At 31.9% G+C, this 13199-nt stretch overlaps 1 protein-coding gene across 1 annotated transcript in view; it reads left to right on the forward strand.

Moving 5' to 3' along the window:
- slc13a5b (solute carrier family 13 member 5b) overlaps positions 1-13199 on the forward strand; it is a 48963-nt gene that overhangs the window by 18521 nt on the left and 17243 nt on the right. The window contains exon 3 of the mRNA XM_061878130.1: positions 11547-11683. Coding sequence (XP_061734114.1) covers positions 11547-11683 — 137 coding nt within the window. The remainder of the gene's footprint in view (positions 1-11546; positions 11684-13199) is intronic.

A 13199-nucleotide genomic window follows, 5' to 3' on the forward strand; every position in this document is an offset into this window, starting at 1 on the left:
TTGATAAGGTCAAATATGTTGCATGGTTAATTAAATGTAGTGTTGATTGACAAGGTCAACTATGTTGCTTAGTTAATTAAATGTAGTGTTGATTGATAGGGTCAAATATGTTGCATGGTTAATTAAATGTAGTGTTGATTGATAAGGTCAAATACGTTGCATGGTTAATTAAATGTAGTGTTGATTGATAGGGTCAAATATGTTGCATGGTTAAGTAAATGTAGTCCTGATTGATAAGGTCAAATACGTTGCATGGTTAATTAAATGTAGTGTTGATTGACAAGGTCAAATATGTTGCTTAGTTAATTAAATGTAGTGTTGATTGATAGGGTCAATTATGTTGCATGGTTAATTAAATGTAATGTTGATTGATAAGGTCAAATACGTTGCATGGTTAATTAAATGTAGTGTTGATTGATAAGGTCAAATACGTTGCATAGTTAATTAAATGTAGTGTTGATTGATAAGGTCAAATATGTTGCATGGTTAATTAAATGTAGTGTTGATGGATAAGGTCAAATACGTTGCTTAGTTAATTAAATGTAGTGTTGATTGATAAGGTCAAATATGTTGCATGGTTAATTAAATGTAGTGTTGATGGATAAGGTCAAATATGTTGCATGGTTAATTAAATGTAGTGTTGATTGACAAGGTCAAATATGTTGCTTAGTTAATTAAATGTAGTGTTGATTGATAAGGTCAAATATGTTGCATGGTTAATTAAATGTAGTGTTGATTGATAAGGTCAAATATGTTGCATGGTTAATTAAATGTAGTGTTGATTGATAAGGTCAAATACGTTGCATGGTTAATTAAATGTAGTGTTGATTGATAAGGTCAAATACGTTGCATGGTTAATTAAATGTAGTGTTGATTGATAAGGTCAAATATGTTGCATGGTTAATTAAATGTAGTGTTGATTGACAAGGTCAAATACGTTGCATGGTTAATTAAATGTAGTGTTGATTGATAAGGTTAAATATGTTGCTTAGTTAATTAAATGTAGTGTTGATTGATAAGGTCAAATAGGTTGCTTAGTTTATTAAATGTAGTGTTGATTGACAAGGTCAAATATGTTGCATGGTTAATTAAATGTAGTGTTGATTGATAAGGTCAAATATGTTGCCTAGTTAATTAAATGTAGTGTTGATTGATAAGGTAAAACATGTTGCTTAGTTAATTAAATGTAGTGTTGATTGACAAGGTCAAATACGTTGCATGGTTAATTAAATGTAGTGTTGATTGACAAGGTCAAATATGTTGCATGGTTAATTAAATGTAGTGTTGATTGATAAGGTCAAATATGTTGCTTAGTTAATTAAATGTAGTGTTGATTGATAAGGTCAAATATGTTGCTTAGTTAATTAAATGTAGTGTTGATTGACAAGGTCAAATATGTTGCTTAGTTAATTAAATGTAGTGTTTATTGATAAGGTCAAATAGGTTGCTTAGTTAATTAAATGTAGTGTTGATTGACAAGGTCAAATATGTTGCATGGTTAATTAAATGTAGTGTTGATTGATAAGGTCAAATACGTTGCATGGTTAATTAAATGTAGTGTTGATTGATAAGGTCAAATACGTTGCATGGTTAATTAAATGTACTGTTGATTGATAAGGTCAAATACGTTGCATGGTTAATTAAATGTAGTGTTGATGGATAAGGTCTAATACGTTGCATGGTTAATTAAATGTAGTGTTGATTGACAAGGTCAAATATGTTGCAGGGTTAATTAAATGTAGTGTTGATTGATAAGGTCAAATACGTTGCATGGTTAATTAAATGTAGTGTTGATTGATAAGGTCAATTACGTTGCATGGTTAATTAAATGTAGTGTTGATTGACAAGGTCAAATATGTTGCATGGTTAATTAAATGTAGTGTTGATTGACTAGGTCAAATATGTTGCTTAGTTAATTAAATGTAGTGTTGATTGATAGGGTCAAATATGTTGCATGGTTAATTAAATGTAGTGTTGATTGATAAGGTCAAATACATTGCATGGTTAATTAAATGTAGTGTTGATTGATAAGGTCAAATACGTTGCATGGTTAATTAAATGTAGTGTTGATTGATAAGGTCAAATACGTTGCATGGTTAATTAAATGTAGTGTTGATTGATAAGGTCAAATATGTTGCATGGTTAATTAAATGTAGTGTTGATGGATAAGGTCAAATACGTTGCATGGTTAATTAAATGTAGTGTTGATTGATAAGGTCAAATACGTTGCATGGTTGATTAAATGTAGTGTTGATTGATAAGGTCAAATATGTTGCTTAGTTAATTAAATGTAGTGTTGATTGACAAGGTCAAATACATTGCATGGTTAATTGAATGTACTGTTGATTGATAAGGTCAAATACGTTGCATGGTTAATTAAATGTAGTGTTGATGGATAAGGTCTAATACGTTGCATGGTTAATTAAATGTAGTGTTGATTGACAAGGTCAAATATGTTGCAGGGTTAATTAAATGTAGTGTTGATTGATAAGGTCAAATACGTTGCATGGTTAATTAAATGTAGTGTTGATTGATAAGGTCAATTACGTTGCATGGTTAATTAAATGTAGTGTTGATTGACAAGGTCAAATATGTTGCATGGTTAATTAAATGTAGTGTTGATTGACTAGGTCAAATATGTTGCTTAGTTAATTAAATGTAGTGTTGATTGATAGGGTCAAATATGTTGCATGGTTAATTAAATGTAGTGTTGATTGATAAGGTCAAATACATTGCATGGTTAATTAAATGTAGTGTTGATTGATAAGGTCAAATACGTTGCATGGTTAATTAAATGTAGTGTTGATTGATAAGGTCAAATACGTTGCATGGTTAATTAAATGTAGTGTTGATTGATAAGGTCAAATACGTTGCATGGTTAATTAAATGTAGTGTTGATTGATAAGGTCAAATATGTTGCATGGTTAATTAAATGTAGTGTTGATGGATAAGGTCAAATACGTTGCATGGTTAATTAAATGTAGTGTTGATTGATAAGGTCAAATACGTTGCATGGTTGATTAAATGTAGTGTTGATTGATAAGGTCAAATATGTTGCTTAGTTAATTAAATGTAGTGTTGATTGACAAGGTCAAATACATTGCATGGTTAATTGAATGTAGTGTTGATTGATAAGGTCAAATATGTTGCTTAGTTAATTAAATGTAGTGTTGATTGATAAGGTCAAATAGGTTGCTTAGTTAATTAAATGTAGTGTTGATTGACAAGGTCAGATATGTTGCTTAGTTAATTAAATGTAGTGTTGATTGATAAGGTCAAATATGTTGCTTAGTTAATTAAATGTAGTGTTGATTGACAAGGTCAAATACGTTGCATGGTTAATTAAATGTAGTGTTGATTGATAAGGTCAAATATGTTGCATGGTTAATTAAATGTAGTGTTGATTGATAAGGTCAAATATGTTGCATGGTTAATTAAATGTAGTGTTGATTGATAAGGTCAAATATGTTGCATGGTTAATTAAATGTAGTGTTGATTGATAAGGTCAAATATGTTGCATGGTTAATTAAATGTAGTGTTGATTGATAAGGTCAAATATGTTGCTTAGTTAATTAAATGTAGTGTTGATTGATAAGGTCAAATATGTTGCATGGTTAATTAAATGTAGTGTTGATTGATAAGGTCAAATATGTTGCATGGTTAATTAAATGTAGTGTTGATTGATAAGGTCAAATATGTTGCTTAGTTAATTAAATGTAGTGTTGATTGATAAGGTCAAATATGTTGCTTAGTTAATTAAATGTAGTGTTGATTGACAAAGTCAAATACGTTGCATGGTTAATTAAATGTAGTGTTGATTGATAAGGTCAAATATGTTGCATGGTTAATTAAATGTAGTGTTGATTGATAAGGTCAAATATGTTGCTTAGTTAATTAAATGTAGTGTTGATTGATAAGGTCAAATATGTTGCTTAGTTAATTAAATGTAGTGTTGATTGACAAAGTCAAATACGTTGCATGGTTAATTAAATGTAGTGTTGATTGACAAGGTCAAATATGTTGCATTGTTAATTAAATGTAGTGTTGATTGATAAGGTCAAATATGTTGCTAAGTTAATTAAATGTAGTGTTGATTGATAAGGTCAAATATGTTGCTTAGTTAATTAAATGTAGTGTTGATTGACAAGGTCAAATACGTTGCATGGTTAATTAAATGTAGTGTTGATTGATAAGGTCAAATATGTTGCTTAGTTAATTAAATGTAGTGTTGATTGACAAGGTCAAATATGTTGCATGGTTAATTAAATGTAGTGTTGATTGATAAGGTCAAATACGTTGCATGGTTAATTAAATGTAGTGTTGATTGATAAGGTCAAATACGTTGCATGGTTAATTAAATGTAGTGTTGATTGACAAGGTCAAATATGTTGCATGGTTAATTAAATGTAGTGTTGATTGACAAGGTCAAATATGTTGCTTAGTTAATTAAATGTAGTGTTGATTGATAGGGTCAAATATGTTGCATGGTTAATTAAATGTAGTGTTGATTGATAAGGTCAAATACGTTGCATGGTTAATTAAATGTAGTGTTGATTGATAAGGTCAAATACGTTGCATGGTTAATTAAATGTAGTGTTGATTGATAAGGTCAAATACGTTGCATAGTTAATTAAATGTAGTGTTGATTGATTAGGTCAAATATGTTGCATGGTTAATTAAATGTAGTGTTGATGGATAAGGTCAAATACGTTGCATGGTTAATTAAATGTAGTGTTGATTGACAAGGTCAAATATGTTGCATGGTTAATTAAATGTAGTGTTGATTGATAAGGTCAAATACGTTGCATGGTTAATTAAATGTAGTGTTGATTGATAAGGTCAAATACGTTGCATGGTTAATTAAATGTAGTGTTGATTGACAAGGTCAAATATGTTGCATGGTTAATTAAATGTAGTGTTGATTGACAAGGTCAAATATGTTGCTTAGTTAATTAAATGTAGTGTTGATTGATAGGGTCAAATATGTTGCATGGTTAATTAAATGTAGTGTTGATTGATAAGGTCAAATACATTGCATGGTTAATTAAATGTAGTGTTGATTGATAAGGTCAAATACGTTGCATGGTTAATTAAATGTAGTGTTGATTGATAAGGTCAAATACGTTGCATGGTTAATTAAATGTAGTGTTGATTGATAAGGTCAAATATGTTGCATGGTTAATTAAATGTAGTGTTGATGGATAAGGTCAAATACGTTGCATGGTTAATTAAATGTAGTGTTGATTGATAAGGTCAAATAAGTTGCATGGTTAATTAAATGTAGTGTTGATTGATAAGGTCAAATATGTTGCTTAGTTAATTAAATGTAGTGTTGATTGACAAGGTGAAATACATTGCATGGTTAATTGAATGTAGTGTTGATTGATAAGGTCAAATATGTTGCTTAGTTAATTAAATGTAGTGTTGATTGATAAGGTCAAATAGGTTGCTTAGTTAATTAAATGTAGTGTTGATTGACAAGGTCAGATATGTTGCAAGGTTAATTAAATGTAGTGTTGATTGATAAGGTCAAATATGTTGCTTGGTTAATTAAATGTAGTGTTGATTGATAAGGTCAAATATGTTGCTTAGTTAATTAAATGTAGTGTTGATTGACAAGGTCAAATACGTTGCATGGTTAATTAAATGTAGTGTTGATTGATAAGGTCAAATACGTTGCTTAGTTAATTAAATGTAGTGTTGATTGATAAGGTCAAATATGTTGCATGGTTAATTAAATGTAGTGTTGATTGACAAGGTCAACTATGTTGCTTAGTTAATTAAATGTAGTGTTGATTGATAGGGTCAAATATGTTGCATGGTTAATTAAATGTAGTGTTGATTGATAAGGTCAAATACGTTGCATGGTTAATTAAATGTAGTGTTGATTGATAGGGTCAAATATGTTGCATGGTTAAGTAAATGTAGTCCTGATTGATAAGGTCAAATACGTTGCATGGTTAATTAAATGTAGTGTTGATTGACAAGGTCAAATATGTTGCTTAGTTAATTAAATGTAGTGTTGATTGATAGGGTCAATTATGTTGCATGGTTAATTAAATGTAATGTTGATTGATAAGGTCAAATACGTTGCATGGTTAATTAAATGTAGTGTTGATTGATAAGGTCAAATACGTTGCATAGTTAATTAAATGTAGTGTTGATTGATAAGGTCAAATATGTTGCATGGTTAATTAAATGTAGTGTTGATGGATAAGGTCAAATACGTTGCTTAGTTAATTAAATGTAGTGTTGATTGATAAGGTCAAATATGTTGCATGGTTAATTAAATGTAGTGTTGATGGATAAGGTCAAATATGTTGCATGGTTAATTAAATGTAGTGTTGATTGACAAGGTCAAATATGTTGCATGGTTAATTAAATGTAGTGTTGATTGATAAGGTCAAATACGTTGCATGGTTAATTAAATGTAGTGTTGATTGATAAGGTCAAATATGTTGCATGGTTAATTAAATGTAGTGTTGATTGACAAGGTCAAATACGTTGCATGGTTAATTAAATGTAGTGTTGATTGACAAGGTCAAATATGTTGCTTAGTTAATTAAATGTAGTGTTGATTGATAGGGTCAATTATGTTGCATGGTTCATTAAATGTAATGTTGATTGATAAGGTCAAATATGTTGCATGGTTAATTAAATGTAGTGTTGATTGATAAGGTCAAATACGTTGCATAGTTAATTAAATGTAGTGTTGATTGATAAGGTCAAATATGTTGCATGGTTAATTAAATGTAGTGTTGATGGATAAGGTCAAATACGTTGCTTAGTTAATTAAATGTAGTGTTGATTGATAAGGTCAAATATGTTGCATGGTTGATTAAATGTAGTGTTGATGGATAAGGTCAAATATGTTGCATGGTTAATTAAATGTAGTGTTGATTGACAAGGTCAAATATGTTGCATGGTTAATTAAATGTAGTGTTGATTGATAAGGTCAAATACGTTGCATGGTTAATTAAATGTAGTGTTGATTGATAAGGTCAAATATGTTGCATGGTTAATTAAATGTAGTGTTGATTGATAAGGTCAAATATGTTGCATGGTTAATTAAATGTAGTGTTGATTGACAAGGTCAAATATGTTGCATGGTTAATTAAATGTAGTGTTGATTGATAAGGTCAAATATGTTGCTTAGTTAATTAAATGTAGTGTTGATTGATAAGGTCAAATATGTTGCTTAGTTAATTAAATGTAGTGTTGATTGACAAGGTCAAATATGTTGCATGGTTAATTAAATGTAGTGTTGATTGATAAGGTCAAATATGTTGATTAGTTAATTAAATGTAGTGTTGATTGACAAGGTCAAATACGTTGCATGGTTAATTAAATGTAGTGTTGATTGATAAGGTCAAATATGTTGCTTAGTTAATTAAATGTAGTGTTGATTGACAAGGTCAAATATGTTACATGGTTAATTAAATGTAGTGTTGATTGATAAGGTCGAATACGTTGCATGGTTAATTTAATGTAGTGTTGATTGATAAGGTCAAATACGTTGCATGGTTAATTAAATGTAGTGTTGATTGACAAGGTCAAATATGTTGCATGGTTAATTAAATGTAGTGTTGATTGACAAGGTCAAATATGTTGCTTAGTTAATTAAATGTAGTGTTGATTGATAGGGTCAAATATGTTGCATGGTTAATTAAATGTAGTGTTGATTGATAAGGTCAAATACGTTGCATAGTTAATTAAATGTAGTGTTGATTGATAAGGTCAAATATGTTGCATGGTTAATTAAATGTAGTGTTGATGGATAAGGTCAAATACGTTGCATGGTTAATTAAATGTAGTGTTGATTGACAAGGTCAAATATGTTGCATGGTTAATTAAATGTAGTGTTGATTGATAAGGTCAAATACGTTGCATGGTTAATTAAATGTAGTGTTGATTGATAAGGTCAAATACGTTGCATGGTTAATTAAATGTAGTGTTGATTGACAAGGTCAAATATGTTGCATCGTTAATTAAATGTAGTGTTGATTGACAAGGTCAAATATGTAGCTTAGTTAATTAAATGTAGTGTTGATTGATAGGGTCAAATATGTTGCATGGTTAATTAAATGTAGTGTTGATTGATAAGGTCAAATACGTTGCATGGTTAATTAAATGTAGTGTTGATTGATAAGGTCAAATACGTTGCATGGTTAATTAAATGTAGTGTTGATTGACAAGGTCAAATATGTTGCATGGTTAATTAAATGTAGTGTTGATTGACAAGGTCAAATATGTTGCTTAGTTAATTAAATGTAGTGTTGATTGATAGGGTCAAATATGTTGCATGGTTAATTAAATGTAGTGTTGATTGATAAGGTCAAATACGTTGCATGGTTAATTAAATGTAGTGTTGATTGATTAGGTCAAATACGTTGCATGGTTAATTAAATGTAGTGTTGATTGATAAGGTCAAATACGTTGCATGGTTAATTAAATGTAGTGTTGATTGATAAGGTCAAATATGTTGCATGGTTAATTAAATGTAGTGTTGATGGATAAGGTCAAATACGTTGCATGGTTAATTAAATGTAGTGTTGATTGATAAGGTCAAATACGTTGCATGGTTAATTAAATGTAGTGTTGATTGATAAGGTCAAATATGTTGCTTAGTTAATTAAATGTAGTGTTGATTGACAAGGTCAAATACGTTGCATGGTTAATTAAATGTAGTGTTGATTGATAAGGTCAAATATGTTGCATGGTTAATTAAATGTAGTGTTGATTGATAAGGTCAAATATGTTGCTTAGTTAATTAAATGTAGTGTTGATTGATAAGGTCAAATAGGTTGCTTAGTTAATTAAATGTAGTGTTGATTGACAAGGTCAAATATGTTGCATGGTTAATTAAATGTAGTGTTGATTGATAAGGTCAAATATGTTGCTTAGTTAATTAAATGTAGTGTTGATTGATAAGGTCAAATATGTTGCTTAGTTAATTAAATGTAGTGTTGATTGACAAGGTCAAATACGTTGCATGGTTAATTAAATGTAGTGTTGATTGATAAGGTCAAATACGTTGCATGGTTAATTAAATGTAGTGTTGATTGACAAGGTCAAATATGTTGCATGGTTAATTAAATGTAGTGTTGATTGACAAGGTCAAATATGTTGCTTAGTTAATTAAATGTAGTGTTGATTGATAGGGTCAAATATGTTGCATGGTTAATTAAATGTAGTGTTGATTGATAAGGTCAAATACGTTGCATGGTTAATTAAATGTAGTGTTGATTGATAAGGTCAAATACGTTGCATGGTTAATTAAATGTAGTGTTGATTGATTAGGTCAAATACGTTGCATGGTTAATTAAATGTAGTGTTGATTGATAAGGTCAAATACGTTGCATGGTTAATTAAATGTAGTGTTGATTGATAAGGTCAAATATGTTGCATGGTTAATTAAATGTAGTGTTGATGGATAAGGTCAAATACGTTGCATGGTTAATTAAATGTAGTGTTGATTGATAAGGTCAAATACGTTGCATGGTTAATTAAATGTAGTGTTGATTGATAAGGTCAAATATGTTGCTTAGTTAATTAAATGTAGTGTTGATTGACAAGGTCAAATACGTTGCATGGTTAATTAAATGTAGTGTTGATTGATAAGGTCAAATATGTTGCATGGTTAATTAAATGTAGTGTTGATTGATAAGGTCAAATATGTTGCTTAGTTAATTAAATGTAGTGTTGATTGATAAGGTCAAATAGGTTGCTTAGTTAATTAAATGTAGTGTTGATTGACAAGGTCAAATATGTTGCATGGTTAATTAAATGTAGTGTTGATTGATAAGGTCAAATATGTTGCTTAGTTAATTAAATGTAGTGTTGATTGATAAGGTCAAATATGTTGCTTAGTTAATTAAATGTAGTGTTGATTGACAAGGTCAAATACGTTGCATGGTTAATTAAATGTAGTGTTGATTGATAAGGTCAAATACGTTGCATGGTTAATTAAATGTAGTGTTGATTGACAAGGTCAAATATGTTGCATGGTTAATTAAATGTAGTGTTGATTGACAAGGTCAAATATGTTGCTTAGTTAATTAAATGTAGTGTTGATTGATAGGGTCAAATATGTTGCATGGTTAATTAAATGTAGTGTTGATTGATAAGGTCAAATACGTTGCATGGTTAATTAAATGTAGTGTTGATTGATAAGGTCAAATACGTTGCATAGTTAATTAAATGTAGTGTTGATTGATAAGGTCAAATATGTTGCATGGTTAATTAAATGTAGTGTTGATTGATAAGGTCAAATACTTTGCATGGTTAATTAAATTTAGTGTTGATTGACAAGGTCAAATATGTTGCATAGTTAATTAAATGTAGTGTTGATTGACAAGGTCAAATATGTTGCTTAGTTAATTAAATGTAGTGTTGATTGATAGGGTCAAATATGTTGCATGGTTAATTAAATGTAGTGTTGATTGATAAGGTCAAATACGTTGCATGGTTAATTAAATGTAGTGTTGATTGACAAGGTCAAATATGTTGCTTAGTTAATTAAATGTAGTGTTGATTGATAGGGTCAAATATGTTGCATGGTTAATTAAATGTAGTGTTGATTGATAAGGTCAAATACGTTGCATGGTTAATTAAATGTAGTGTTGATTGATAAGGTCAAATACGTTGCATAGTTAATTAAATGTAGTGTTGATTGATAAGGTCAAATATGTTGCATGGTTAATTAAATGTAGTGTTGATGGATAAGGTCAAATACGTTGCTTAGTTAATTAAATGTAGTGTTGATTGATAAGGTCAAATATGTTGCATGGTTAATTAAATGTAGTGTTGATTGATAAGGTCAAATATGTTGCATGGTTAATTAAATGTAGTGTTGATTGACAAGGTCAAATATGTTGCATGGTTAATTAAATGTAGTGTTGATTGATAAGGTCAAATACGTTGCATGGTTAATTAAATGTAGTGTTGATTGATAAGGTCAAATATGTTGCATGGTTAATTAAATGTAGTGTTGATTGATAAGGTCAAATATGTTGCATGTTAATTAAATGTAGTGTTGATGGATAAGGTCAAATATGTTGCATAGTTAATTAAATGTAGTGTTGATTGACAAGGTCAAATATGTTGCATGGTTAATTAAATGTAATGTTGATTGACAAGGTCAAATATGTTGCATGGTTAATTAAATGTAGTGTTGAGGGATAAGGTCAAATACGTTGCATAGTTAATTAAATGTAGTGTTGATTGACAAGGTCAAATATGTTGCATGGTTAATTAAATGTAGTGTTGATTGATAAGGTCAAATACGTTGCATAGTTAATTAAATGTAGTGTTGATTGACAAGGTCAAATATGTTGCATGGTTAATTAAATGTAGTGTTGATTGATAAGGTCAAATACGTTGCATAGTTAATTAAATGTAGTGTTGATTGATAAGGTCAAATACGTTGCATAGTTAATTAAATGTAGTGTTGATTGATAAGGTCAAATACGTAGCTTTAACTGGATATGTAGACGCTGGCTCTATCTTTTGACCATATGACTGACCTTTGACCCTGCCCCTTTTAGGTGTGCATGCAGTACCTGAAGGACACCAACCTGTTGTTTGTGGGGGGTTTGATGGTGGCCGTCGCCGTCGAGCACTGGAACTTGCACAAGCGTATCGCTTTGAGGGTTCTCCTGCTAGTTGGTGTGCGTCCGGCACTGTGAGTTGCATAACGACCCCAACAACTAATCAAGTACCATGACCTCCACTAAGAAACGTACAAAAGCCAAAAGCAGTGAAGTTGTCAGGTTGTGTAAATGCTAAATAAAAAGAGAATACAACAAATCCTTTTCAACTTATATTCAATTGAATAGACTGCAAAGACAAGATATTTCATCTTCACACTGAGAAACTTTGTTATTTTTTGCAAATAATCATGAACTTAGTTAGAATGTAATGGCAGCAACACACTGCAAAAAAGGCATGTTCACCAGTGTGTTACATGGCCTTTCCTTTTAACAACACTCAGTAAAGGTTTGGGAACTGAGGAGACCCATTTTTTAAGTGGAATTCGTTCCCATTACATCCTTGATGTACAGCTTAAGTTGTTCAACAGTCTTCCGCCTCATATTTTAGCCTTCATGTTGCAACCACACATTTTCAAAGGCATCGTCTTGCTGAAATAAGCAGGGGCGTCCATGATTACGTTGCTTGCATGGCAACAGCTGTATGTACCTTTCAGCATTAATGGTGCCTTCACAGATGTGTAAGTTACCCATGCCTTGGGCACTAATACACCCCCATACCATCACACATGCTGGCTTTTACACTTCCACCCAAAGGACAGTCCGGATGGTTCCTTTCCTCTTTGGATGTCCAGTTTCCAAAACAATTTGTAATGTTGACTCGTCAAACCACAACAATTTCCCACTTTGCTTATTACACTTGCTGAATATAGACTCAAAACATCCATCCATCCATCTTCTTCCGCTTATTCGAGGTCAAGTCACGGGGGCAGCAGCCTAAGCAGAGAAGCCCAGACTTCCCTCTCCGAAGCCATTTAGTCCAGCTCCTCCCGAGGGATCCCGAGGCCCTCCCTGGCCAGCCGGGAGACATAGTCTTCCCAACGTGTCCTGGGTCTTCCCCGTGGCCTCCTTGCCCGAACCACCTCATCTGGCTCCTCTCTATGTGGAGGAGCAGCGGCTTTAACCCAAAACTCATGACCATAGGTGAGGATGGGAACGTAGATCGACCGGTAAATTAAGAGCTTTGCCTTCCGGTTCAGCTCCTTCTTTACGACAACGGATCGGTACAACGTCCGCATTACTGAAGACGTTGCACCGATCCACCTGTCAACCTCACGATCCACTCTTCCCTCACTCGTGAACAAGACCCCCGCCCCCAACCCGGAGATGGCACTCCACCCGTTTCCGGGCGAGAACCATGGACTGGACTTGGAGGTGCTGATTCTCATCCCAGTCGCCTCCCACTCGGCTGCGAACCGATCCAGTGAGAGCTGAAGATCCTGGCCAGATGAAGCCCTCAGGACCACATCATCTGCAAAAAGCAGAGACCTAATCCTGCGGTCACCAAACCAGATCCCCTCAACGCCTTGACTGTGCCTAGAAATTCTGTCAATAAAACGTAAGAACAGAATGGGTGACCAAGGCAACCTTGGGGGAGTCCAACCCTCACTGGAAACGGGTCCGACTGACTGCCGGCGATGCGGACCATCA

Source organism: Nerophis ophidion, linkage group LG18 (genome assembly GCF_033978795.1).
Source record: "Nerophis ophidion isolate RoL-2023_Sa linkage group LG18, RoL_Noph_v1.0, whole genome shotgun sequence".
NCBI lineage: Eukaryota > Metazoa > Chordata > Actinopteri > Syngnathiformes > Syngnathidae > Nerophis > Nerophis ophidion.